Consider the following 26,679-nt stretch of genomic DNA (forward strand, 5'->3'; position numbering starts at 1 on the left):
GCTGGTGGGCTCCTCTCAGCCTGCCCGGGGGACGAGCAGCTCGGGAGGGATGCCCATCCCTCGGTCAGCGGCTGGTCCCCTGCTCCAGGGACACAGGACAGGGGTCCCAGCATCACCCTGGGATGGGTGCCGGGGTCTCTGCCAGCTCCAGGGACCCACAGCAGCCCCACAGCCACCCCAGGGCTCTGCGCTGACCGAACCACACCGGTGTCAAACATCGGTGCCAGGTCACACCGCTCCATCCCTGCTGAGACCCTCAGGCACCGGCAGGGAGGACATGAGGCCCCGCACGCTCACCTCTGGCAACATCTGCACAGCCGGGTGCCTGAGCCACCGCCCCAGCCCCGGCCTCCCTGCATACTTGCTGCCATACGTACTGCTCAGCCGGGATGGAACTAATGCGGAAAACATGGCCCAGCGCTGCAGCCGGCACAACGTGGGCTGGGAGCGGCGGCGGCATCGCCCTGCCCTCTGCCAGCCGTGCCACCCGCCCCGGGGGGCTGTCACCCACCGTCGTCACCCACTACCATCACCCGCTGCCGTCACCTGCTGCCGTCTCTTGGGTGCTGTGCTGGATGGTCGGGGGGACTGGCGGTGCACGGGAGCCAGTGGAGCCGGCACGGTCAGCTATCGAATCTCCAGCTGTTGAGTTTTGGCTGCCGCAACCGCACGGCTCAGGTGCAGAAGTGCTCTCCCAGCCCATGAGCAGGCTGGCCCCAGCTCTCAGGGTTTCCATCCCTCTCGGCACCGATCCTGGGATGTATTCCGTTCTCCAGGCCCTTCTCCTCCCCCCAGGAGCCAGCTCTGGTGCCAGCGTGTAGGAGACGGGCCCCTCCTGCCCCACATCCTGCAGCCATGGCTGGGAGTGCTGGGCTCAGCTTGGCCAACGCTGCCTCTTCCAAGCGAGCCGCGCTGGCTGGCGAGCGCTCTGTTTGCGCTGGCAAGGGGGCTGGCATGCCGGAGCCAGGGGGAGGATGAACTTGGCACCATGTGCCTTCTCCCACCCCGGCTGCAGGTCTCTCCGGAGAGCAGGCATCCCGCTGGGGCCGGTGGCCAGGAGCGGAGGAGGCTGCTCCCAGTGGGGCTTCTCTGGTAGGGGGGGTGGGAGATATGGCACCTCTGTGTGCCCTCGCCGAGCTGCCGCCGTGGCAGAGCCTCGCTGGTGGTCACAGTGGCCATCATGGCCATTGCATGGTGCTCACAGCGAGGGGGATGCAGCTCCTCCGGCACTGGGGTCACCGTGTGCGTGTCAGCCTGAGGCTGTGGACGCGTGAGCACCCCGTGCCCTCCTGTCCCTACACCGGGTCTTCCCTGCCCTCCACAAAGGTGCCGGAAGCACCGCGCCGGGTTTAGCTTTGGCAGGGCCCTCTGCTTTTCCATGCCAGCTCCGAAATCGTTAGCAGTCTTTTATTGGCGCTCGGGAAACGAGAGTGGGGAGGGGGGGCTGCAAGCGCTGCCTGCGCCGTGGGGCGAGCGCTGGCTGCCGGCTCCTGCTGGGATGCCGGGAACCGCAGGACGCATCTGGGGGCCACATGGGAGCCAGCAGGCGGCAGGCAGTAACGCATACCCTTCTGTCCTTGGCAGAGCATCACCAGGGCACAGGGGACACAGCAGGCTGGGGACAGTGGGCACGATGAGGTGGTGCAGGTGGACAGGATTAGGGCGGTGTGGGGAGTGTGGCTGGGATGAGTTTGCCATCGGTGTTTCAGTAGCGTCCGGACACACGCCGGGCACCTACAGCTGGGATTCAGCACGGATCAAGAGCCCAGGGAGGCAGCCGGGGAAGTAAGTCCCTGTCACTCCGGCCATGGCTGCAGTCAAGCCTCTTCTCATGTCTGCTGGCATGGAGCAGCTTCCTTGTGGCACACCAGCCCATTGCCCCCTTGCCAGGCACGGGGAGATCCCCTGGGGACCAAGGGGCCACCCCGTGACCTTTCATGCTCACGTTACCTGCTGCCACCCTCCACTCCTCACCAGGAGCCAGGCCAGCCGCTCCACACAGCAACCACGCTGGCACCGGCACAGGGTGGGCGCTCAGGATTGTCACCGCTTGCAGGCTGTCCACACCGCACTGTCACCGTGGGCGTCTCTCAGCGGGGCCGGGAGCCAGTGCTCGGCTCCGTGCGCTCAGCCCCGCGGCGGTTCACGGCTGGTGAAGCACACGTCCCGCGCGGCGTGCCCACTGCGGCCAGCGGTGACACTGACAGCCGTGTCTCCTGTGCCTTGCAGAGCGTCCCGGGACACGAGCACAACAAGGACTCCCGGCTGCTCTGGACGGGCTCCAGCGATTGCCTCATCTCCGTCGGGTTCAGCCAGGTACGGTCCTTGCCGGGAAAGTGGCCCTGGCGCTACCAACGTGTCCCAGCCACGCTCCCTGCCGGTGCTTTTTTTGGGTGGCCTGTCCCCCACGAAAGCAGGAGGTCCCCTCACCAGGTGACCTGGCTCTTGCTGGGGGTCAGGGGGAGGTTGGCTGGTGAGGGAGGTGCCCGCTGATGCCGTGTCTGTGTCCCTGCAGATGCGGGAACGGGAGGTGAAGCTGTGGGACACGCGGCGGTTCAGCGGGGCGATGCTCACAGTGGCACTGGACACCTCACCCGGGTAAGGACGGGGACTCGCTGCAGGGCGGGAGGGTGGGTGGTGAGGACATGGGGTGGCATGGGGGGGATGCCATGGTCAGAGACCCATGGGGAGTGCGGTGGTGGAGCAGGAGGGAGCAGAGAGCTCCTGGCACTGGCAGCGCTTGGACACAAAGCTGGGGACAAGGCTGGGGACGGTGTGGCCGCGTCCCTGGCACCATTTGGGTGGGATGGGAGGGTGGTGGCACTGCTGGGGACAGCACCGGTGGTGTCTAAGGTGGCCACGAGCTGGGTGGGCCTGTGCATTGGGGTGGCATGACAAGATGCTGCGGGCGAGTGAATCTCTTTGGCGCTGCCCGCGCGCCGGAGTGGCTCGGCCCCGACCCCCTGCTCGCGCTGGGGCCGCGGTGCTTTGTGCCATGGTGCCGCGGTGGCTGCCCAGCCAGCCATGGCCAGGCCAGCGGCAGAGCCCTGCTCACCGGGCGTCCGCATCCCTGGGGGGAGTGGAAGAGGAACTTTTGTGGCCGTAAGGGGTCAGCGCTCCTTGTCAAGGCGCGATGGAGCAGTCTCCTGTCTGCGGGGCACCACCGAGGTGAGGAACACTCTGGTTGGACCCGGCCTGGCCTCTCCCACGCCGCCCTGGTGAGCTGGCTGGCGTCACCGTGCGGGCGAGGAAATGGCAGGAGGAGGAGGAGGCAGTGCCTTCATTCTGCCAGGGCAATGGCATTTGGGGCAAGGTCCTTGCCGGGCTGCACTGGAGGCCTCCAGCTCTTCCCAGAGCTGCTGGCAGAGCACAGGGATGCCGGGACCCTCGCCACATGCCGGGATGGCTCCATGGAGGCCAGGATGCCGGAGTGGGATGGGTGATCAGCAGTTGCTGAGTGCCGGTACAGGGCCTCTTGCAAGGAGCTGAGTGAGCTGTGACAGCGGGCTGGCCCATGGCCGCCCTGCAGGCATCCTCCCTGCTAAGGCGTCAACTCCGAGATGGTGCTGGCGGCAGCTGGGATCGACAGGAGTGGAGAGGATGAGCATGGGGAGGTGCGGGCATGGTGGCCGGGGGAGCAGCCCCAGGAGTGAGCAGGCGGGGAGGCAGATGGAGCATCCCTCACCCTCCTGCGAGTTCCCAAGGTGAGCAGCTCCCAGCTCTCCTGCTCTCCAGCTCTGCCATGTCCAGCCTCAGTGACCAGCCATCATTAGTGCCCAGAGTGAACACTCCCGAGGGAGGCCGGGGCACACAGCGTGCTGCAAGGGGACACTCCAGGGTCCCTTATTGCTGCTGGTGGAGAATCCAGGGGGAATTACCCCAAATCCCGCTGCTTCTCGCACCCCGCGCGCATGGGCCTCCCCGCCGGCGCTGGGCCGGGGCGAGCCAGCCCGGCTAAATTGGATGCAGACGCCAAGCTGCGCTCAGCCCCCTTCGCGCAGGCTGGAGTTATTTTGGCTGCCGGGTTTATCGGCCGCCAGGAATGCGGCTGGCGGGCGCTGCCTGCGCGTCACGCCGGGGCTCTGCCGGGCTGCGGCAGCGTGGTGATACGGAGAGGGGCTGGGGGTAGGGGGGTGAATGGGAACCCCCCCCTCCGAAGGAGCGGGAGGTGCTTTTTTTAGGCAGCCGCGCCAGGGCCGGCTGCAGTTCCAGCCCCAACCACTCCCTGCCTGTAAATCTGGCGGAGATGACAAATGGCGGAGGGGGATTTGGGCTGGCTCCCGGCAGAGGTGCCGAGCGGGGGCCGCGCTCTCCCTCCGTCAGAGCCGGCGGGATGCGATGCTCGGGAGCCCCGGAGCTGTGGTTGGGGCAGTGGGTGGGGGGTTTGGGGGTTCCCGTGTCCCCCCCCAGGGGCAGTGCCCCAACTGGGCATCGAGTCAGGCTTGGTGCTGGGTGCTACTGCTCCAGGGACGGCGGTTCAGCGTCAGGGATGGCGGATCCCATCGTGGCTCTCCAGTGTGGCCGTGGGTGCCCGGCGTGGGGCAGCGAGAGCCGTCCGGCGGCGCGGCGGTGCCGGCCATGCCACGAGCGGCGCGGGGGGAGCCGGGGCAGCAGCAGCAGCTCATTGAGGCTCTTTGAGGAAGCAATCAGTGGGCGGGCAGGAAACTCATACCATTCATTACTGACGCCGGGGCCGGCGGGATGGGGAGCCCATGGCCCCACCGCGTCCCCACCGCGTCCCGCCGCGGAGCCCAGTGCTCGCCGAGCCGGCACCACGCGTCCTGGGCGCCCTGGGCCATGGCATGCCCCGAGGTGGGGGTCACCCCCAGCGTGCCCACCCCCGTGCCCACCACCACACTGAACCCTGTGGGGCGGCTGTGCCCCTGCCCAGCATCCACCAGGGAAAAGTGCAGAGTGGGAGGGGGCACCATCCCCATTCGCCCCCACATCAACAAGTGCATTTTGGGGGTTCCCCATCCCAAATCCTGAGCAGGCAAGATCTCTGCGTCCGTGTAAACCTCTTTTTCAAAGCACCCCATCTATGTCGGGGCTGTGCTCAGGAGCTGACCCCCCCCCCGCTGATGCCCGGACCCCCGCGGGAGCGGGTGGCGGGAGGCATGGGTGGCCCCGGCCCCTCCCAACGTGCTGCCTTCGGGTACCCGCCGCTCCCTTCGGCTCGGGTTTTGTCTTCCCCCCCGGCCTTGGCCCCCCCTTTAATTAGATCAAGGAGCAGCGGGGCAGGAGCCAGGAAGGGGCCTCAATAGGTTATTGTTGCCCTAAATTGTAACCAGCACCGGCGGGGTTGGGTTACCGGCTCCCACTCAAGGTCAGCGACCAGACCCCGCGCCCGGCGCCCGGCACGGCACTGCCCGGGGACGGTGCCGTCACCGCGCCGGGGATGGCAAGAACAGCGGCGGCCTTGTGTCGCCGCATCTTTTGGTGTCCCCAAAAATGTCCCCGGGGAGGCTGGGGGTGCCCGCTCGCTGGGCAGGGAATCGGGCAGTCTCCTGCCCACAGCTCAGCAGAGTCGAGGGTGACGGGGTCTGCAAACGTCCCCGGGAGCCATGTCCCCGTGGTGTGTGCCGGTGCTGGGCCCGATCCCCACGGGGCTGGGAGATGGGGACAGCCGGGTCCCCACCGCCCTTTGCAGAGCAAAGTCCACCAGAGCTGGAGGCGCCAGAGCCGGGACCTGCCTGCGGCGACGAGCCGGCACAGCAGGATGTTTGCAGAGGGATTTGGGGCTGTTTGGCTCCCCCAGCGCTGGAGCAGGACATGGAGGGGCCGGGGGGGTTCCCGGGAAGGCTGCCCAGGGATGCTCAGCCCCCAGCACCCACCCGCTGCCCCAGCAGAGCCTGAGCCAGCTCGTGTGGATGCAGCTCCGGTATCTCCCGGCTCCAGCCCTCCTGTGCACCAAGGCACGTGTCCCCTCCGTCACCCTGCCACCTCTCCCCTGTCACCAGCTGTACCGGGACCTTGATGGCCGGTCCTGCACCCATCCCGCCTGGCTCCGATGCCCTGTGCACTGCTTTATCCTGGGATTTAGCAGCCCTTGTGGGTCGTGGTGGGTGTTTTGCGGGGCTCTGACAACACCCACCCCAGTGGTGAGGTCTCGGTGGCAGAGCGCTGAGCAGGACAGGTCCATCCCTGTCCCTGTCCCCGTCCCCATCCCCCTTACAGACCCCTCTTCGCAGGGGTGCCTGGGCTGGCATCTGCTTGCCATTGGTGGGCAAGTGGCTGCTCCTGCTTGGCTGCCAACCTCAGGCACAGGGAACGGGGAGAAGCCACCCCACCAGGTGCCACCCCGGTGGGACCCGTCCCCGTGGGACGAGATGCTCCTGGGTGGCTGCACAAAGGGGTTAACGGCGGGGCGGCTGCCCAGCCCTGTCGCCTGCCCCGGTAATTACACCGGGTAAAAATAGCTCGGGCGGGCGGGAAGGCAGCGAGCGGCGGCAGCGCCGAAATCGCTCCCAGATGGGCCACGGCCTCGGCCCACCACCGCCTCCGCGGCTGCCCGGCACTCCCCGGCCCCGGCCTCCCCAGCTTTCCAGGAAGCCGTTGGGATTTCGGCCTCTCCGCAAGCTTTTCCTGGCAGCGCGTGGGGCTGTGGGACGGGCACACGCCTGCCCTCACCCCGGGGGAGCCGGGATGGGGACCCCCCCACCTGGTACCAAGGCAGCGTGTGTGTGTGTGTGTGTCCCGGGACTCTGCTCCGGCCGTGGGGACCTGGGGGACCCAGGGGACCAGGCTTTGGTTTCCCCGGAGCCATGGATGGTTCTCTGGAAGCCAGGGACCTCCAGGATTGCAGCCGTCAGTGCTGCTCCGGTGACTTGCCCCGGTGAAGCCGGTGGCTCCTCCCGTTGTGGCTCCCCGCCGAGCCCCCCTATCCTGCCGGTGGCTTCTGGTTGGGGCTGTTGGTTACCAGCCCCGCTGGATCGCATAGTGAGAGGGATTATTTTTTTTTTTTTTTTTTTTTTGGGGTCATTTCAGCGGGTTTTGCAATCCTTCCCCGGCGCTGATTCAGCTCGGAGGAATTAGCAGCACCACACGATGTGGCGCGCATGCCGGGGCTGGCAGTGGCCGAGGGGACTTTTGGGCTGGGGTTTGGGAAGCCGCGGGGGCTGGACAGGCACATTTTTGGGCACAGCCGAGCTCCCGCGGAGCCACCTGGGTGCAGATGTGGGTGTCAGGGGGGTGCCAAGCCATGCCCTGGACACAGCATCCCTGTCCCACTCGGTGCTGAGTCCGAGCCCCCCCATCCCCTACTGCTGCTCCGGCCCCTTCCTCGCATGGCCACCATTGGCTGCAGCCTGGCCCCTTCCCCGCAGCTCCCGGTTGGCACCGAAAACCTTGGCTCGGGGCAGCCCGGCTGCGCTGCACCTGCCAAAGCCGGGCCAGGGCAGCCCATGTGGCATTGCCAACGGAGCCGCGGTCACTCTGGAGTTGCTGGAAGTCCCCCAGGAACGACGGGACCTGCCGAGGGGCTGTGGGGGTCCCCGGCGCCCACCTGGCATGTTGGGGTTCTCTGCAAACCTCCAGCTAATTGCAAGGGGGGGAAATAGCTTCGTTAGGGGAAGGGCATGTAAGGAAGTCGAGCAGCAGGAGGGAAAGCGAGAGGCGGGGAAGGAAGGGGCTCGAAGGTCTCTGCAGCCCGGTGCCGGTGAGGGGACACGCAGGGGCTGACCCTGCGCCTGGCCGGGCTGGGGCAGGGGGGCTGCGTCAGCGGCCGTCCGGAGGCACCCGGCGTGAGGCCGTGGCTCCGCCGGGGACTTTTCTTCTCTCCTCCTCGCGGGGCTGGAAAATATACAAAGCTCGCAGTGAAAATATTTACACAGCAGCAATTTTCGGAGGAATTTGGGATGTTAATTTGAAAAATCTGTGGGGAGAGGACCACAATGGGCCCTTTGAGCGGGCGAGCGTGGCCATCGCACCGACCCACCCGCGCCGGCGAGGGGCCCCTCCTGCCGCTGCGCCGGCCCTAATGGGAGCCAGCCCTGCCGGAAGCCCACCTGGGAGCCGGGGGGGCTGCGCCAGACGGCCCCCGCCACCGCCCCACGCCCCTAATTGCATCCAGAGACGCTCCCTCCCGCCATCGGCCCCGGGCGAGCGGGACCGGGGCGATTGCGGGGTCGGGGCCGGCCAAAGAGCCGCCGGCATCTTGCGCGGCACAGTGGTGACCCTCGGCTCCGCTGGCGGCAGCCGCGGCGTTTCAGCCCCTTTTTGCTCATTCTCTCCAAATCAAACATACCTCGGCGGGCAGGGCCCCAACCTGGAAAATTCCAGCCCGAAAGATAAAGGATTGGAAAACGATTAAAACCAGAGGGTTGGAGCAGAAACCACTTGGCAGCGGGAACCTGCCGAGCGCCGGCTCCCAGCCCTCCCCGTCGGGGCCAGCGCACGAAACCGGCTGTTCCCGGGGCCGGGGGCTCACGGTGGGGGCCCTGAGTCTCGGCTCTGGCTGCAGCCCCCCCGCTTCGGGGGGACAGAGCAGGCCGACGCTCGTCCTGGGCGTTTTGGGGGCGCCGGTGCCGCCCGGGGTGACGTGGGGAGGTCACGGAGGGTGGGCTGGGCTGTTTGTCCCGCAGCCGGCTCCGGAGCCATCTGGCAGGCGGGGAGGGATGAAGTAAGGCTGGATGATGCACAGGGCAGGGGCTGATTAGAAACCCGTGGCCTCTGTTTTGGGAACACCTCCTCAGCCCCCCACGGTGGGGGGCAGCGCCATGGGGGTGAAGCCGCCCCAGCACCACCGCCCAGAGTCAGGAAAATTCCCCCCCTCCCCCATCCATTGCCCTGACTCATCCCGGTGCTCGCCAACAACAACGGGAGGACGCAGCCGACCTTCCCGCTCCTCTGCGGGGGACTGGCTGCCCTGCCCGCACCATTGCCCTCAAACTGGGGCGAGCTGGGCAGTGCCTGGGGCTGCGTAGAGGTTTTCATGGTTGTTATTTTAATTTTTTTTTATTATTTTTCTTTTTTTACAAAAAGACACCCTTCTGGTCTGCCTTACAAAAGAGATGTACACAAATCGGTACTAGAAAAAAAAAAAAAAGTTTTCCCAGAAGAAATGGGAAATAACCGTGTATAAATATTCTCTCCGAGTTCTTAAAGCTTCAATTCCCGGTTTGCCTGCTCGGCGCTTCCTTCAGCCCGGGGGGTCCCGAGGGTCCCAGCACCTCGGCCGAGCCTTATTGCTCACATCAGCTTCCAGGGAGTTGAGAGTCACGGGCCATGCTCCGCTAAAGGACCCTTGTTACCAGCACGTGGACGTCCCTTAGCCGAGTGACCGGCAGCTTTCTTTTTAGCAGTAGCTAAAAAAAGCCCACCCAAACCCCAAATTAAAAAACCCCAAACCCCCTCTTCTTTCGCTACCCACGTTTTACGTAGAGTCACAGAAATCAAGGCACTGAGCGGTAAAATTAGTGTCTCCTCCCGAAGCGTGGCAGCCTCTCGGAAATTGCACGTTATGGGTTTGGGGTTTTTCTGCCTGAATTCAGTTAACTCCTTGCCGTTCCTCGCCCTGGAAGGACACGGCCAAGTGCCACCACTGCAGCTCAACCCTCGTCTGTCCAGGGCTCCCCTTGCCCGGCAGCCCCGTCCCGCCTGGCTCAGAAATAGGAGGGTTTGAGGCCCGGGGTGTTGTTGTTGCTGGGGTAGTGCGACTGCATGAGCGGGACCTCGCACTCGGAACCGCCCGAAAGAATCGCCGCCTCCGGCACCTTGCAACCATGATTGCTCAAATCCCCATTTTCCAGGCAGGCTTTCACCCCTTCCAGCTCCAGCGGGCTGGCATCCACCTCGGTGCTGGCGTGCGCCTTCGCCCGGCGGTGCCGGCAGTAGTACGTGCCAGCAGTCACCACCACCAGCAGCAGCAGCATGGCGGCCAGCGCGGGGACGATCATCAGGGTGAGGTTGCTGTCCTTGCTCTGGGTGACGGGCGAGTGCTGCTGTTGGCTCGCCGGCAAGGTCTGCGCCTCAGCGCAGTGCTCCTCCTTGGAGACCTTCTCCCCCAGGGGCCCGATGCAGACGCGGTAGGTGCAGTTGGGCTTCAGCGCCCGCACCGTGTACTCGGAGAGCGAAGCTGGCAAACGCAGCATCACGGGCCGCTTGTCTGGCCCGGAGAGATTTCGGTAGCTCAAGCGGATGCCTTTCAGCTGCGCTTTGGACTGGATGTAGTTCTGCAAGTCCACTTTGAGGGAGGTGCTGCTGACCTGCGTGATGCTGATCCGCCGGCTGGGCAGCGGGGACGGCGTGGCGGGGGACGGCGTGGTCCCCCTTGTCTCCACCTGGCAGTATGCCCCAGCAAAGCCCGCCGGGCACAGGCACTCCAGGTGGTTTTGGGCACCCAGGCGGCAGGTGCCACCGTTCAGACACGTGCGAGGGGGACAGATGGGCGGCGGGGGACTGGTGGGGGCCGGGGGGCCACTGAAGGGCATTGGCGTGGAGCTGCCCAGGGGGGCTCTGGCCCCCAGGGTGGGAGCGGCGGTGCTGGGCTGCAGCACTGGGCGGCTGGTGGTGGGGAGCGGCGCAGGCGGCGGCAGCGTGGTGGTGCGCGGGGTGGTGGGGGTGGTGGTGGTAGTGGTGGTGGTGGGGCAGCCGAAGTCAGCGTACTGCAAGTGGTGGAGGAGCTTGCCAGAGTTTTTTGGGGGGAAGTGGCAGCGCGTCTCCTCGGGCCGCCGGAGGACTACGCTGCTGGCGTTCACCCACTGCACCAGCCAGCTCATCTGGCAGATGCAGTTGAAGGGGTTGCCAGCGGCCGTCACGGCCCGCAGCCTGGGGAAGAAGCTGGAGAAATCCCGAGGGATGGTGTTGATGTTTAGGTTGCTGATGTCCAGCTCCTGGAGGTTGTGAAGGTTGTGGAAGTCCTCCGGCGGCAGCTGGGAGATGCGGGCGTTGCCAGCCAGGCTGAGCTTGGTGAGGCTCCCCAGCCGCCGCAGCACTGCCGGGACACGCTCCAGCAGGTTGTCGGAGACGTCCAGCTCATGGAGGTTGTTCTGGGCCTGGAAGAGCTCCTCATTTAAGCTCGTCAGGCCCAGCCCTGCGATCTTCAGGGACTCGATGTTGACGGCATGGAAGGCCCCCGGTGCAATGGTGGGGATTTTGTTCCAGCTGATGTCCAGCAGCAGGAGGTTGGGCAGGTCGAGGGGGGGCACGGCCCAGAGCTGGTTGTTTTGAAGCTTCAGCTCCAGCAGGTTCTCCAGTGTGTCAAAGGCGGCAGCGTGGATGTGCTGGATCCTGTTCCTCTGCAGGTAGAGCCGCTCCAGCAGCCGCAGCCCGTGGAAGGTCTCGTTGGTGATCTCCTGCAGCTGGTTGGAGGACAGGTCCAAGTTGATGAGCTCCGTCAGGGGCTGGAAGATGTTTTTCTGGATGCTGGTGATCTTGTTTTGTGAGAGGTCCAAGAGCTGGAGGGCGGGCAGGCCGGCAAAGCTGTCCTCGCTCAGCATCGTGATGCCGTTCTCAAAGACATAGAGGGAGAGGGTGTTGGGGGGCAGCCCCCGGGGCACAGTCTGACCCCTTCTGGCTGCGCACAGGATGGTCTTGGGGTCTTGGCACTGGCAGCCTGTGGGACATGCCCCCGCCAGCTCCCCGGGGGCCAAGAGAAGCAGCGTGTAAAGGATCAGCTGGTTCATGGTGTCAGCTCTGCGGGAGAGAGAAACACAGCCAAGGTTAGGGGCCAGGCCCAGCTGTGGGGAGACCCGAGGCCAGTGAAGAGCCTCAGACCCCCCCCGCTACCCCTGCACTGCTCCCGGGGTGGTAGAGCCATCTCCCTGCGCCCTGTCCGGGACCCTCTGGCCCCAAAGGGACCTCGGAGAGAGCAGGAAAGTCCCCGACACGCTCCAGCCGCTTCTGTGCCGCTCCAGCCCGGCACAGAGGTGGTGAGAGCATTGCGTGGGCTGCCCACCCCGGCTCCGTGCTCTCCCCCTCTCCACACCCCCAGGATTTAGGGGCGTAGCACCCCACGTTCTACCATGAGACACGTCCCATCAGCTTTGGCCTGGCCTCTTGGTACTGTCCCTGGTGGGGCACCGTGACCTGCCGTAGGCAGCAGGACAAGGGCCCCTACCTCCCCGGCTGAGCTCGGCAGGGTGCAAATCAAACATGGGGGATGCGGAGCAGAGCCAGGGGAAGGCGGGGGGGCGGGGGGGGGGGGGGGGGAAGCCTGGCCAGCCTTCCCGGCACTCCGAGCACCACTTAACCCTTCGCTTGTGCCGCCGTCCCAGCAGCCGCACCCACGGGCTCTGCTCCTGGCCAGATCGCCGGGGGTAGCAACCGCCCCCCGGGGACAGGGCCATCCAGGGATGGCCCCCACCCTGGGGCGGCCTGGACACAGGCTGCGGAGCCAAAGGAGCTGGGTGCTCCCCTGCCCCACAGGTCCCCGCTGTAACCTTCGGAGCCGCCTGTGTCCCTGCGGAGTCCTGGGGCTCATACTCACCCCCGCACGGGCGCCTGTCCCCTGGGGACCATGGGTCACCTTGCTGTTCCCCTCCCTGATGGCACCCTGGGGACCCGGCACAGCGCCCTGGGCTGCATCCTCGTCCCTCTGGCATGGGGACGGCAGGGATGGAGAGGACGCTTTTGGGGTGAGCGAGGCTGTAACCACCCCTACCCCGGCCAATGTCCTTGCTTCAGAGGTGGCTGGCTCCTCTCTCAACCTCATCTTTCAGCCCTTTTAATGACACTCCTAATTAGCAGAGCGAGGGGATTGGTGAGGGGACCTGGGGCTACACTAGGGACCTGATGTCTCATGCCACCCCATCTCAAGGGCGCATGGAGGTGGCAGAGGGGGTTCCCCAGGAAGGGAAGAGGCAAACTCTGGCGACTGCCAGAGGTGAGGGTGCCACTGGCACCCTGCCCTGCCAGCCCCTTCCCCAGCCCCGGCCGTCGCCGCCTCCTCCCCTGCTCCGATCTGTTCACAGCTCCATGCAAACCCCCCTCCCCGCGGCTTGCAAGGGGCCCCCGCCGTGTGTGGGGGGCTGCCGGGTCGCGCAACAGCACGTGCTGCCTGCCCCAGCCACCTCTCCACCGTGGGGGGCCCTGTCCTGGCGGTGCGGGGACACCACATCCTGCACCAGCAGGGTCTGGACGCGTGCTGTGTCCCCTCCCCGGGTCAGCAGAGCCCCCCCCATGCCGTAGAGGCAGCAGAGGGGGTTAATGTGGTGGACGGCTCTGTCCTCGCCTCTTCCCCGGGTGGCCCCCCCAGGGTGGGGTGCACCCGAGGGTGGGGTGCGCCCGCGCTGGGCAGGGTCACCACAAACGCCTGAGTCACTTGGCACGACTGGCCCTGCCCCGCCGTGACCTGTGCCGTCAGCCCCCTGACGCTGGGAAGGAGCGGTGCCGCGTCCAGGGTGTCACTGTGTCCCCTCCCCAGCACCCCCAGCTCAGCCCCCAGCCCCCTCATCAATGCTGGGACCCGTCTCACCCCCACATCATGGCCAAGCCATCGGTGCCTGGCACGAGGGCTGAGCAGAGCCAAAAAGGCATCATGGAGCCCCTGTGAAGCATTTTGGGGGGCTGAAGGGAGTGGGGGCAGACCCGGCACCCCTCACCACTGTGCCAGCCCTGAGGTGGCTCTGGCAGCCCGAGGGTGCTGGCTGATGGGCAAAGCCCTGGGCGCAGGGTGCCGGCGGTGCCAGCGCTGTGTCAGGGTGGGCAGCGCCGGAGCGGGGCCAGGCCTGCGGGAGGCTGGTGAGGCCGGGGCTGGTTTTGCAATGCCAGGGTCGAGTTTCGCTGACGTGTCCCGTGCTGCAACCAGCTGCTGACTCCAAGTCTCTCTAGTCCCTTTAATTACGCTGGCATTTCCTCCCCGCCTGCCAGGCTCCCCGCTCTGGGCAGGTTTGGCCAGCCCGGCAGTGGCCACGGCTGTGCATCCTCACCTCGCCACGAGCGCCAAGCAGGCCGGCAGGGCTGCTCCACCCACACGCCTCCGCCACCTCTCCCTCGGCATCACCCCGCTCCGCCGGCACACGCCACCATCCCGCCCTCGAGCACCGATGCTATTTCAAGGCAGCGAGGGGTTAAGCCGGCCCAGGCTCACCCCACCAAAACTGGGCGGCAGGGGAACAGCCCCCCCACATCCCCGGGGGGGTGTCCCCAGGAGTGGAGAGGGGGCCCCAGTTCTGCTGGAGGTGTTAGGACCGCCCTGCCAGCGGCCTGCTGCTGCCTTGGCTGGGCTCCCCCACGCCTGCACCGCAGATATTTGCCGAATTATTCATATTTTCCGGCTGCGGGGAGGATCCGGGCTCAGATTCCCCCAGTCCCGGCTCAGCCTTTCCCTTGCCAGCCTGCTGGGGTGGGAGTGCCGCGTCCCCCCTCCCTGCCTGCAGTGCCCCCGGGCCGGACCGTTCCCCTGCTTGCCCAGAGCAAGGGACTTGGCAGGGGACACCCTACTTCACACCCGCCACGTGTTCTAAGGACGAAGACGATGCCCTCCCTGCACCGCAGGGTGACACCTGTGCAGGACGGGCCAGAGGAGCCCAGCCGGGGGTCCCTGTCCTTCCCTACCACTTGGGGACACAGTCGTTCTCCTCGGGGAACCTAGCACAGCCAGGATGTCACTTCCCGCACCGGTGAGTGAGGCCCCACCACCGAACAAAGCCACCGTTGTTGCCGGTGGGCTGCCTCCTCAGCTGGCAGGCACCGGCGCAGGCAGGACCAGGGGCCTGCATGAAGCCAGGCCCTGGGCTCTGTCCCCATCACTGCAGGGAGGGACACAGGACACAGTGCCTTCACTGGGTGGGACACAGGCACTGCTCCCCTCCCTTACGTCCCGTCCCCCCCCAAAACAAGCCCATGTCAGCACATGCCCCCTCCTGAGACCCAGCCAGGGGCTGGGGGGATGCAGGATTAAGCCCTTAATCCTCCTCCCCTTCAACCCACCCTGCGCCGCCGCAGCTCCCACCTCCTCCCGGGCTCCCCTCCCTATTTAATTAAAGTTTCCGCAGCAGCCCCGGAGGAATGCAGGCCTGGTTATTGCATTCCCGGGGGCGCTTGCCGGCCCCTCGGTCCTGCTCCTGCCCCTTTGACCCAGCCGCGCTCCCCGGCTCAGGTGCCGCCAAGGAGAAAAACCAGCAGAGCCACTTTACCAGCAGCCAAACCGCCTCCGGAGGAGCCCGAACTCCGGCAGAGGTTGGGAGGAGGCTGGCGATGCTGCCACGCGTGGCCCCAGCAGCACGGGCAGATTCCTACGGGGTGACTGGGGCGGCCGCGGCTGTCCCCAAGCGCTTCCTCCTGCCGCGTCCCGCCGGCAGAGCCAGCCGGGCCAGCAGCGCTTGCGTCAGGGCCGCCCGGCGAGGCCACCCGGCCTTGGCGTGGTGCGGGGAAAAATAGTAATTAGTGTCATCCTTGAGAGCGGCACTGCCCAGCACCGTGTGGGCAGCGGCACAGCCCCGGCTGGGTCAGGCCAGTCCGGCTGCCCCGGTCCCAGCAGGATGAGACCTGCCGGTGTGGGGCACGTCGGCAGGAGTGAGTGTGTGTGTGTGGGGGGTTTGGTTGGGAAGAGGGGTCTTGGAACTGGAGCATCTCCACTGGGATGCGCTGGCTCTCATGGCAGCTGCCGGCCTGTGATGGAGCCAGGCATAGGAAGGGACGCTTTCCCCATGGTGGCCCAAAGTCACACCCAAAGAGGGTGACAGAGGCCAGCATCCCCCCCAGCGCACACCGGGTGACGATGAAGCACCCAGGGAGCTGGCAGCAGGAGAGGCAATGGGGCATCCCTGCCGGCTGGCGGCCAGGCTGGCTGGTGGCCCTGCTGGCACCCATCCCTCTGCACCAGCCAGGGGGAAACCCTCACCGGCACTGCCCAGGGACCCCGCTCGGCCCTGCAGTGGGTCAGCAATGCGGGACACCAGCCCCATGAGGACAGGCAAGGCCAGGGCAGCCAAACTCCACCCTGGCTGAGCCCTCCGCCAGGGAGGGTGGTGGTGGACATCGCTGCCAGCAGCTCCCACCTCTGCCTGACCCCAAAGTGCAAGCCCTGCCGCCACGTCTGCCAGGACAGAGCCAGCATGGGATCAACCCAGGACGTGTGTGGGTCCTGGAGCCCTTCTGCTGGCAGGGTGGGTCACAGCCACCTGGGCACGGCTGGAGGGAGCTGGGCTCCACATTAGCCCCGGCCACATCTCTGCCCTTCCCCGTGATGGGAGCAGCACCAGGCCAAGGTCCCTGGGCCAGACCCCAGTGCATCCCATGGCAGGACAGGCACAGGCAGGGACAGGGGACCCTTGTCCCTGCCCGCCACAGTGCTGTCACCCCAGCCTGGTCAAGGCCGCGTCACCAGCCCAGGTTGGGGCCGGCCGAGTGCCCCCTTGCCTCAGCCAAGGCCTCTGGGGGAGCAGGGCACACCGACCCCCCAGCCGAGGCCTGGAGCGAAGTGCTGGCCCCGAGAGCCCTGCCTGCAGCTGAGGCCTGGCTGACACCCTGTCACCTGGGGATGGCAGCTGGCCCTGGATGCCCAGTGGCCCAGCCGAGGCCCACCGGCCCCCCTCGGCCCCGCCACCCCCTCCCGAACCCCCGGTTGCCCAGTAGAACCCCCTCCCGCCCGCGGGCCGCCGATCCACGAGCCCCCAGCCCCGTAGCGAGGGGAGGGCTGGAGCAGCGGCGGCCCGGGGACTCACCGTGTCGGGCCGGGCCGGGCCGGGGCCGGGCCGGGTGGGTCAGTCCATGGCGGCGGTGGCGGGCGGCCGAGCGGGCGCTCCCCTCTCTGGCGGCGCCGGGCGCGGGGGGCGGCTTTAAAACCGCGGGGGGCGGAGCCTGCCCTCCCGCCGCCTCCCCATTGGCTGTCGGCGACAGGGGAGGAGGGGTGGGGCACGTCTGCCTCCAAGGCCCCGCCCCCTGCGCACCTGGGGCCCGACACGGGGCGGGACCCCCGGGACCGCCGGGACCCCCCGGGACCCGATGGGGACCCCCGGGACACCCCGGGACACCCCTGGGACCCCCGGGACACCCCGGGACTGACTGGGACCCGATTGAGACCCTCCAGGGACACCCCGGGGACCCTCCGGGACACGATGGGGACTCCCAGGACACCCCGGGGACCTGATGGGGACCTCTGGGACACCCTGTGACCCCCGGGGATCCGACAGGGACCTGATGGGGATCCCTGGGACTCCTGGCAGCTCCAGGACCCCCAGAGTCACAGGGACCCCCAGGACCACCCAGGGACCCACTGGGTCCCCCAGCAGCTCCAAGACTCCCCAGAGTGACAGGGGCCTGTGGGACCTCTGTCACCTCCAGCACCCCCTGGCACACTTGTGACCCCTGGTAACACCAGGGGCCAGGTGTCCTTGGCACCCCCAAGGACCCCCATATCCAATGTACCCAGGGACCCCAGTACCCCCATGCCCCTGCCACCATCTGCTGGCGGACATGGGGGCGGTGGGTGGCCCTCGCAGGGCTGCTCCCATGCCCCAGTGACAGCAAAGCTGTGCCGAGGGCCACAGGACATCAGTCCTCATTTAGCACCGCGAGGACGGCACGGGCCAGGCTGGGACAACCAGGCACCCAGGGTGCCCTTGTCCCAACCCTGGGCCCCAGCGGTGGCGGCAGTGCCGGTGACGGTGACCGCAGCTGGGCAGGGGACACCGGTGCCTGCCGCGGCCACCCTGGTGGTGTTTGCCTACATTGTGCCAGCAGTCCTGGGGCAGGACTGTGCCATACCGACCACGGCTGTCCCTTGTGCCACCTGGCCATCCTGTGCCATGGTGTCCCTGCCACAGGGTGTCCCTGCCACGGGGAGATGCCGGGGCTGGGACAAGAGCGCGGCACAGCCTTGGTTTCACCGTATTTCCTCAAAACACTGACACGGCACGACACGGCTCCCTGCCCTGCCGGCACAGCCACAGAAACGTCAACCAAAAGTAATAGATTGTCCCTTTGTTTTCTGCCTCCTTCGCCCCTGCCGAGGGAAAGCAGAAAGGTGGCTCCATGCTCCTCGTCACCACCGTCCCCTGTGCTCATGGTGCCCTCCAACCACTGAGCATCTCCTTGGTCATCATCTCCTCGGTCATCATCTCCTCCAGCCATCAAGCATCCCCTTGATCATCATCCCCTCCAGCTGCCACGCATCCCCCCGCCATGGTCCCCTCTGGCCATTGAGCATGTCCTGACCGCTCTCCCCCCCCCGCCACGGTCCCCTCCGTCCACCGAGCACCCCCTGACCGCAGCCCAAGGAGCAGGGACACGCTCCAGCTGGCACAGCCCCAGCCACAGGGCACTCTCGGGGCTGGCTGGCACGGCGGGTGCCGGGCGAGACGGGTGGCATGTCGGGGTGTGCCACGCGCTCGCCACGAACTGGCCGAGCCAGCCCGGCCAGCCTCGGGGTTCCTCTGCGGGTGACGCAGCCTTCCCCGAGCAGGGCCGGGTGCCATCGCAGGGCACAGGGTGCAAGGCTGAGAGTGGGGACGCCCCACGGCTGGGCACAGCTTCAGGTGGGCTGGAAGTGGCTGGCGGTGCCACTGTCCCACTGCAAACTTGTCACCCCAGGATGGGATGGTTGGGGGGAGTCAAGGGAGCAGCCCGGCATGGGAAGTCCTGCGCCTTCCCCTGCTGCTGCACGCCCCCCCAAACCCCGTCCGGTGCCGGGGTATGTCGGGGTATCCCAGCACCGGATGGGGTTTGGGGGGGTGCAGCAGCGGGGGAAGGCACAGGATCCGTCCTGAGGTCGTCGGGCGCTGTGCCGATGGGTGCCCCCGGCTCAGCACCCTCCTTCCCTCGCAGGGCGGCCATCCCGCTGTACGACGCCGACACCGGGCTGCTGGTGCTGGCGGGGAAGGTGAGGTCCCACGGCAGGGGGGTGGCAGGGCAATGCAGGGGGGGGTGCAGCAGGGTTGGGTGGGGGGTGCAGAAGGGTGTGAGGGGGGTGCAGCAGGGTGCACATGGGTGCAGTGGGGTTTAGGAGGATGCAGGGGGGTGCAGGAGGATGCAGCGGGGTGCAGCAGGGTGCAGGGGATGCAGCGAGGTGCATGTGGGTGCAGGACAACGCGGGGGGGGTGCAGCAGGGTGCAGGAGGGGTTAGGGAGGTGGAGCAGGGTGCATGTGGGTGCAGTGGGGTGTAGGAGGACACAGGGGGATGCAGTGGGGTGCAGGAGGATTCGGGGGGGGTGCAGGGGAGTGCAGCAGGATGCAATGAGCTGCATGTGGGTGCAGTGGGGTGCAGAAGGGTGTTAGGGAGGTGCAGCGAGGTGCAGCAGGGTGCATGTGGGTGCAGTGGGGTTTAGGAGGATGCGGGGGGGGTGCAGTGAGGTGCATGTGCGTGCATTGGGGTGCAGGGGTTGCAGGACAATGCAGGGGAGTGCCGCAGGGTGCGGTGGGGTACAGAAGAATGCGAGGGGGGTGCAGTGAGGTGCAGCAGAGTGCACATGGGTGCAGTGGGGTGCAGGAGGATGCAGTGGGGTGCAGGGGTCACAGTGAGGTGCATGTGGGTGCAGTGGGGTGCAGGAGGGAGAAGTGGGGGTGCAGTGAGGTGCAGTGGGCTGTATGTGGGTGCAGGAGGGTGAAGTGGGGGTGCAGTGAGGTGCAGCGAGGTGTATGTGGGTGCGGTGGGGTGCTCCCCACAGCCCCGCTCATGCCCTGTCCCCTCTGCCTCTCTTGCAGGGAGAAAACCTCCTGTACTGCTTCGAGGTGGCACCTGCGCAGCCGGCGCTCACCCAGGGTAAGAAGGACACGTCCCACACTCGGCTACTGGCAGCCTCAGGGGCCTTGCCCCTGCCCACGCTGCCTGCCCCACAGCCGCCCTGCCCGTCCCACAGTGACACAGTGCCGGACGGAGGGCAGCACACGGGGCCTGGCCACCGTGCCACGCCTGGCCCTGGATGTCATGGCCTGCGAGGTGCTCCGCGTCCTGCAGCTCACCGACACCGCCCTCGTCCCTGTCAGCTACCTGGTGCCGCGCAAGGTAAGGGGGGGGCCGCGGGTGGCACTGTGTCATGGGTGCCTGGTGCCATCTCATGGGTGGCACCTCGATAGCACTGGGTGACAAAGGGCACCTGTGTGAGGGGGGACTCTGGTCCCCAGCCTGGGGAGAGCAGGAGAGGAGGTAAAACCTGGGTGCTGGGTGCTGAAGGTGGGTAGTGGAGGCCGGAGGGCAGGTGCTGGAGGCTGAAACCTGGGTGCTGATGGTGGATAATGGAGGATGGGTTTGCTGGGTGCTGGATTTGGGAAGCCGGGTGCTGCATGCAAGATGCTGGGTGCCGGAGAATGGATCCTGAAAGCTGGGTGCTGTTGTGTAATGGGTGCTGGGTGCCAGACCCTGAATGCGGTCTGCTTAAAGCAGTTAAAATTTGGGTGCCTGGGTGCTGGAAGCAGGATCCTGGTTGCCAGATCTGGCACACTGGGTGCTGAAACATGGGTGATGGGTGCTGGGGGCGGGGTGCTGCAAGGGGTGATGCTGGGAGATGGGTGCTGTTTCGGAGGCTGGCTGCGTTCAGGGGTGCACGAGGCAGCCCAACGCCGGGGGTGTCTGACACCTACAGGCTTCGGACGCAGCTCGTGGGGACTGGAGGGGCTGCGGTGCCCGGGGGCGTACCAGGGGGTGCCCTGGCGCAAGCAGTGCCAGCTAGCAGTGGGACAGGGGCTGTGGGGTTTCGGTGACACCCACCTCATACTGTCCCCTCTCCCATAGTCCACCCAGGACTTCCATGAGGATTTGTTCCCCGACTGCACTGGGACGCTGCCAGCCAGCGGTGCCCAGGCCTGGTGGGCAGGGGACAGCCAGCAGGTCAGTGTCACCCAGAGGGGTGTCTTCGCTGGTAGCATTGCCAGGGGCTGCCACTGCCCCCTGCCCACCGCTCTACCCGCCAGCAGGTGCGGAGGGTGAGCCTGCACCCTGCGCGGAGACCCACGGAGACCTTCAGCTCCCCTGTCATCGCCTGCACCCGGCTGCAGGCAGCTGACACCGGCCCCACCAACACCAACACTGGCCCCACTGACACCGACGCAGACCGGAGCGTGAGCACGGGGCACGGGGGAGCGTGCCGGGGGTGTTGAGGGGTCCCCGTTGCCCTCGTCCCGCAGGGAAAGGGGAGGGCTGGGACACTGCACCCCCTGCCCACCTGCTCTCTCTCCCATAGGAGGGCAGTGGCTACTCCTCGCCGTCCTCGCTGGCCTCGCCTAGCAGTGCTGCCACCTCCCTCTCGGCCAGCATTGGCCCCTCCAGTGGCTTTGTCAGCAGCCCCAGCCAGAAGTCACTGCAGAGCATTTTGGGTGAGCAGGTGGCAGGACGGTCTCGGCGCCCCCGTGATGGGACCGTGCCAGGAGGGGGACACCCAGGGCACTCACCCATCCCCCACCCACGCCAGGGCCCAGCTCCCGCTTCCGACACGCGCAGGGCAGGGTGCTGCACCGCGACACCCACCTCACCAACCTGCGGGGGCTCAGCCTCACCACGCCGGGCGAGTGCGACGGCTTCTGTGCCAACCACCAGCGCGTTGCTCTCCCCCTGCTCTCTGCCGGCGGACAGATCGCCGTCCTCGAGGTACCCCCAGCGCGGCACAGCGGCCGGCACGGCACAGCACCGGTGGGTACGGTGCTGGTGACCCCCTGGCTCTCTCCCCCAGCTCTCCAAGCCGGGCCGTCTCCCCGACGCCGCCATGCCCACCATCCAGAACGGTGTGGCGGTGTCCGACCTCTCCTGGGACCCCTTCGACCCATGGCGCCTTGCTGTCGGTATGCATGCTGTCCCCGGGAGACCACACCAAGCCAGTTGCCCGGCACCGGGCGTGACGGATCACCAGCTTAACCACTGCCTGTCCCTTTTGGTGCCACAGCGGGTGAAGATGCGAAGATCCGGCTGTGGCGAATCCCCCAGGGAGGGCTGCAGGAGACGCTGTGTGAGCCCGAAGCTGTCCTTCAAGGTGAGGGGGGCATGGGGAAGTATACCGAGCATGCCACGTTGGGGACAAGACAGCCTGGCGGTGTCCCCATCCCGGCACAGGTGGGGACAGCCATGCATCACTCACCCTTGCCAGGTCACACGGAGAAGATCTACTCCATTCGCTTCCATCCTGTGGCATCCGATCTCCTGGTTTCCTCTTCCTACGACATGACGGTGCGGATCTGGGAGCTGAGCACTGGGCGGGAAGCCTTGTGCCTGCGGGGACACACCGATCAGGTAAGGGATGACACATTTGGGGCCAACCCGAAGGGACACATTTGGCCAGGCAGGGGACGTGGAGGTGGGGGGGACACACAATGTCTGTCTCCCCAGATCTTCAGCCTGGCTTGGAGCCCTGATGGGAAGAAGCTGGCGACGGTGAGCAAAGACGGCCGGTTACGGCTCTATGAGCCCCGACGCAGCCCTCAGCCTCAACAGGTACGATCGCAGCGGTGGGGACGGGATGGAGAGCTGGGGGTGCAGGCAGGTGCCCGCGGGGGGGGTCCCCCCCCGCGGGCACCTGCCTGCACCCCCAGCTCTCTCGAGCAGGCAGGGTGACCTTCACCCCATGCAGGAGGGTCCAGGTCCCGAGGGCAGCCGTGGAGCACGCCTGGTTTGGGTTTGCGGCGGCGACTACCTCCTGGTATCCGGCTTCGATAGGTAAAGAGGGGGACACACACCGGGGCAGGGGTCCCCAAGGGACACTGTGCCCCCCTGCCATTGTCACCTCTCCGCAGCCGCAGCGAGAGGAGGATCCTCCTGTACCGGGCACAGGCTTTGCCCGAAGGACCCTTGTCTGTCCTCGGCCTTGATGTGGCCCCTTCCACCCTCCTGCCCTTCTACGATGAGGATACCAGCGTTGTCTTCCTCACCGGCAAGGTTAGGGCTTGCCCTCCCAAAAAAAACTGGGGGGCTACCTGCTTCACAGCATCCCAACAGTGTGGAGGGACCCTCCATGCACCATGTGCCAGCCCCCATCTCGTTCCACCCCCAGGGTGACACCAGAGTCTTCCTCTACGAGGTGACACCCGAAGCCCCCTATTTCCTGGAGTGCAACAGCTTCGCCTCCAACGAACCCCATAAGGTAAAGGGGGGGCCCTCTGGGGCCGTGCTGCCTGTCCCTGACCCCCCTGCCTGTGCTGCCAGACCCACGGCAGGCCCCGCTCATGCCTCCACCCCATCAGGGCTTTGTTTTCCTGCCCAAAACGGTGTGCGAGGTGCGGGAGGTAGAGTTCGCCCGGGCGCTGCGCCTGGGGCAGAGCACCCTCGAGCCGGTGGCTTTCCACGTGCCACGCGTCAAGGTAGGTGGTGGGGACCCAGCCGTGTTTCGGAGGGGTAGGAGGTCTGGGACACCCCCTCAGCACCCCTCGCCCCCGCAGAAGGAGTATTTCCAGGACGATATCTACCCGCCAACCCGCGTCTGGTGGGAGCCGGCCCTCAGCGGCAGCGCCTGGCTGGCGGGGGAGGACGGGCAGCATCGCCGTGCCAGCCTGCGGCCGGCTGACATGACACCAGGTGGGTGCAGAGGGCAGGGCGAGGGCCCCGGGCCCACGGGGAACGGGTGTGGGGTGTGTGGGGTGTGTGTCAGCCGTGGGGCGAAGCCCTCCTGCTCTCCCAGTGAGCGAGGCCCCGAAGGAGGCACCAGCGCGCAAGTTCGTCCCTGCGTCCGTGTACCTGGAGGAGAAGTCTGACGAGCAGAAGAAGGAGGAGGTGGGTGCTGGGGGACGTGTCCCCCCCCGCCCCGATGCAGGGCCCGGGCTGGGGGCGATGCCCCGGGCCCCACGGCTCTGCCCTGCCTCCCCGCAGCTCCTCAGTGCCATGGTGGCCCGGCTGGGCAACCGGGACGACCCGCTGCCCCAGGACTCCTTCGAAGGGGTGGACGAGGACGAGTGGGTAGGTACCAGGGGGGAAAGGGACACCCCGGGGCCGGTCCCGCCATGCCGCTCACCCCCACCGGACCTCCCGCAGGACTAGGCCGGACCCCGGCACCCCGAGGACCACGCCGGGGACCCCTGCACCCGCCCGGGCCCGGCAGGGAGGACGAAGAGGAGGAAGAGGAGGAGAGGGCACGGCAGGGCCCGGCCCGGCTGAGGGGAGGCGCGGCAGGACTTAGGGCTCTGCCCAGCACCGGGCCGGGCGGCGGCCCTGGGCCCCGTGCCCGCCGCGGGCAGGCCCCGCTATTAAAGCCGCTGCACCAGCACCCGTGTTCTGCCGTGTGTGCGGGCCGAGGGAGGGAACCGGGGGCCGGGACGCACACACACGCACACACGGCCGCTACCGCGGGTAGGCCGCGGGCTGGGCCTCGCCCGCCCCGTGCGCATGCGCGGCGCAGCCCCGCCAGCCAGCGGCGGGACCTCCCGGCGGCGCGGCCGCCAGGGGGCGCTGTGCCCGCCGGGGGGCGGAGGGGGCGCTCCGCCCCGCGCCGCCGCTGTCTCTGTGGCCGCCGCGACCTTCGCTCCCTGACCCCGTGACCGCCGGGGGCGGAAGCGGCGGCGGGGCCATGGTGAGAGGGGACGGGCAGGCGGCGGGGGGACAGGGCCCGAGGCGGGGGGACACGGCCTGGGTGTGGAGGGAAAGCGCCCGGGGAAGATGGCAGGGCCCGAGCAGGCGGAGGACCGGGTCAGGCGGGGCCTGGGGGCGGAGGGACCGGGCGCGGGGAGGCGGAGGATGGTGGTGGGAAGGACCTAGAGCGGGGACGGGGCCCAGGGAGGTGCGGGGAAGCTGATTCTGGGGGGACAGAGCCTGGGGAGAGGGGACAGGGCCGTGACAGGGGCCAAGGAGCGTCAGGGCAGAGCCCCGGGGGGACGGGCGGGGGCTGGGCAGGGCTGGGGGAGAGGTGACAGGGCTGGGGACGGGGCCCCTGGCGGCTGTGACAGCAGGGTGTCCCCCGCAGGCCAAGTACCTGGCGCAGATCATCCTGGTGGGGGCCCAGGTGGTCGGACGGGCCTTCATGCGGGCGCTGCGCCAGGAGTTCGCAGGTAGGAGCCGAGCTGCCGCCCCCGACATCGGGATGCTGCTCCGTCTGCGGAGTGCGCCCGCGTTCCTGGGCGCCTCGTGGCATCTTCATCCCCTTCCCCAGGGCACCCCGCTGCTCCCCGTCCCCTGGGGTTGTGCCCAGAGGGGACACTTGCCAGGCTTGTCGCAGGGTGACAGTCAGCGCCCGCATCCTGGCGCTGGCCTAATGGCGTTTTCAGCTTGGGATGGGATCCCTGCAGCTGTCCCAGACACCAGCCAGGACCCAGCACCACTGCTGTGCTCTGAGGCAACCCGGCAGCCCCAAAGGGCAGAGTAGGATGGTCCCCTGGGACACGGTAGTCCTGTCCTGCCCTGCCTGCAGCCCAGCTTGCTGTGGGCACCAACAGTAAATGGGTGCCCTTTGGTTCCTGCCACCTCCCCAGGGCCAGAGACCTCATCCGGGTGACCCCCATGGGCTGGAGGCAGCATGAGGAGGGCAGAGGGGTGGGACTGGGATGTGAGCACCTCAGAGCCTGCAGGCTTTGCTGCCCAAGGCCTTGGGGTCCCCGGAGGGGGCTGTTGTGGGGGGACTCATGCCCTCGGTGTCTCTGGGCAGCAAGCCGAGCAGCAGCAGATGCACGAGGGCGCTCAGAGAGGCCACAGTCCGCTGCCGCCTCCAGGATCACCGGAATCAGCCTGCAGGAAGCTCAGCAAATCCTGAACGTCTCAAACCTCAACCCGGAGCAGATCCAGAAGGTAGAAGCTCCCTCAGAGACAGGGAGAAGCAGCGCTGGCAGGGGGTGCTGCCTGGCATGGGGGTGACAACTGGTCCTAGAGGGAGTGTGAGTGCTGTCCTGGGACCAGTTAATCCCAGTTAGACGTTTCCCTGCCCCAACTGGAGCAGCATGCTGGCAGCTCGCGGGCATTAGCAGCCTACCTGTGTTTGCCCAGCGGTGCTGCTTGGGAAGGGGATGTGGGCTCCCCTGAGGCACCCAGCCAGGAGCGTGGGGACCCACTGGGGGGTCAGGCAGAGCCAGCCATGTCCCCCAGATCACACTTGTCACCTCCAGCGCTGCCACAGGGAGCAGGAGGCCACCGGGGTTCAGAGCTGGGGAGGGTGGAAGAGGCAAATCTAACTGGGAACTTCTTTTGGGCAGAACTACGACCACTTGTTCAAGGTGAACGACAAGTCGGTGGGAGGCTCCTTCTACCTGCAGTCCAAGGTGAGCAAAGGGAGGAGAGGAGGGGGGCTGCACTGGCCCCCCGCCTGCCCTTGGCACCTTCCCCTGCCTGGGATTCGGGAGAGCAGAGCCTGAGTGTCACCGCAGATGAGGCAGGGAGGGGTCAGGCCCGTCTCCCTCTCTGTCACCCCCTCCCCATATCCCACAGGTGGTGAGAGCCAAGGAGCGGCTGGATGAGGAGCTCCGCATCCAGGCCAAGGACGAGAAGGAGAAGGGGTGGAAAGCTGAGACGTGACTCCTGCCACCCCCACGCCCCGTGTCCCTCACCCTTAACTTATAGGTAGCCAATAAATACCATATCCTCTGGAAGCTGGCCTGGCTGGTCTGCGCCCTGGGGAGGGAGAGGGGACTTGCCCGCCTCTGCCCACTGCCCCGGTGGGGATCGGACCCTGCGAGGGACTGGCAGGGCTTGGTTTCGCTCTGGGGAGGAGGAGGAGGGAGGCGGCTGGGAAAGAAGGGGTGTCCCCGGAGCACCAAGGGCTGCCAGGGCTCAAATGGCACCAGGGGAGGCTGCGGGAGCTATTTTCGTGGTGGGTTCGGATGCTCTTGGCCTGAGTGCACGGATACCTCTGGCTCCATACCACGGGAGCCCCGAGAGCTCTGTGCCATTACCCTTCTCCC

At 67.1% G+C, this 26,679-nt stretch overlaps 3 protein-coding genes across 4 annotated transcripts in view; 2 read left to right on the forward strand and 1 right to left on the reverse strand.

Annotated features, from left to right (window-relative positions):
- CORO7 (coronin 7) overlaps positions 1 to 24,062 on the forward strand; it is a 38,694-nt gene extending 14,632 nt beyond the window's left edge. Inside the window, exons 8-28 of the mRNA XM_063343307.1 lie at positions 2,230 to 2,316; positions 2,516 to 2,598; positions 18,709 to 18,763; positions 19,585 to 19,642; positions 19,740 to 19,885; positions 20,612 to 20,707; positions 20,794 to 20,937; positions 21,060 to 21,192; positions 21,288 to 21,463; positions 21,546 to 21,654; positions 21,756 to 21,842; positions 21,957 to 22,099; positions 22,196 to 22,300; positions 22,437 to 22,522; positions 22,600 to 22,741; positions 22,857 to 22,946; positions 23,047 to 23,163; positions 23,242 to 23,377; positions 23,481 to 23,572; positions 23,669 to 23,755; positions 23,831 to 24,062. Of these exons, the coding sequence (XP_063199377.1) occupies positions 2,230 to 2,316; positions 2,516 to 2,598; positions 18,709 to 18,763; positions 19,585 to 19,642; positions 19,740 to 19,885; positions 20,612 to 20,707; positions 20,794 to 20,937; positions 21,060 to 21,192; positions 21,288 to 21,463; positions 21,546 to 21,654; positions 21,756 to 21,842; positions 21,957 to 22,099; positions 22,196 to 22,300; positions 22,437 to 22,522; positions 22,600 to 22,741; positions 22,857 to 22,946; positions 23,047 to 23,163; positions 23,242 to 23,377; positions 23,481 to 23,572; positions 23,669 to 23,755; positions 23,831 to 23,836 (2,178 nt within the window). The 3' untranslated portion in view covers positions 23,837 to 24,062. The remainder of the gene's footprint in view (positions 1 to 2,229; positions 2,317 to 2,515; positions 2,599 to 18,708; positions 18,764 to 19,584; positions 19,643 to 19,739; positions 19,886 to 20,611; positions 20,708 to 20,793; positions 20,938 to 21,059; positions 21,193 to 21,287; positions 21,464 to 21,545; positions 21,655 to 21,755; positions 21,843 to 21,956; positions 22,100 to 22,195; positions 22,301 to 22,436; positions 22,523 to 22,599; positions 22,742 to 22,856; positions 22,947 to 23,046; positions 23,164 to 23,241; positions 23,378 to 23,480; positions 23,573 to 23,668; positions 23,756 to 23,830) is intronic.
- On the reverse strand, positions 2,832 to 18,686 carry VASN (vasorin). Its single transcript, XM_063343308.1, is given in 3 exon segments — positions 2,832 to 11,634; positions 16,608 to 16,662; positions 16,665 to 18,686. Coding segments are annotated over 3 exon segments (2,769 nt in total). The 5' UTR covers positions 17,347 to 18,686; the 3' UTR covers positions 2,832 to 9,602.
- Positions 24,063 to 24,291: 229 nt separating the features above from the next.
- Positions 24,292 to 26,367, forward strand: PAM16 (presequence translocase associated motor 16). Of its 2 annotated transcripts, none has more exons than XM_063343315.1 (5): positions 24,292 to 24,365; positions 24,756 to 24,840; positions 25,434 to 25,573; positions 25,975 to 26,040; positions 26,207 to 26,367. In XM_063343315.1, the coding sequence occupies exons 1-5, from the start codon at positions 24,363 to 24,365 to the stop codon at positions 26,291 to 26,293; spliced, it is 381 nt and encodes a 126-aa protein (XP_063199385.1). In that variant the 5' UTR covers positions 24,292 to 24,362; the 3' UTR covers positions 26,294 to 26,367. The 2 variants fall into 2 exon arrangements, with proteins under 2 accessions (XP_063199385.1, XP_063199384.1); XM_063343314.1 differs by lacking the exon at positions 24,292 to 24,365 and adding an exon at positions 24,386 to 24,481.
- The last annotated feature ends 312 nt before the right edge of the window (positions 26,368 to 26,679 follow it).

This window comes from Chroicocephalus ridibundus, chromosome 8, assembly GCF_963924245.1.
Source record: "Chroicocephalus ridibundus chromosome 8, bChrRid1.1, whole genome shotgun sequence".
NCBI lineage: Eukaryota > Metazoa > Chordata > Aves > Charadriiformes > Laridae > Chroicocephalus > Chroicocephalus ridibundus.

Bases quoted from the DNA above. Each gene is read 5' to 3' on its own strand.
- PAM16 (XM_063343314.1), top strand. From the start codon at position 24,452: ATGGCAGGGCCCGAGCAGGCGGAGGACCGG. The intron at 24,482-24,755 runs GTCAGGCGGGGC...TGTCCCCCGCAG, and splicing joins CCGAGCAGGCGGAGGACCGG to GCCAAGTACCTGGCGCAGAT. The intron at 24,841-25,433 runs GTAGGAGCCGAG...GTCTCTGGGCAG, and splicing joins GCTGCGCCAGGAGTTCGCAG to CAAGCCGAGCAGCAGCAGAT.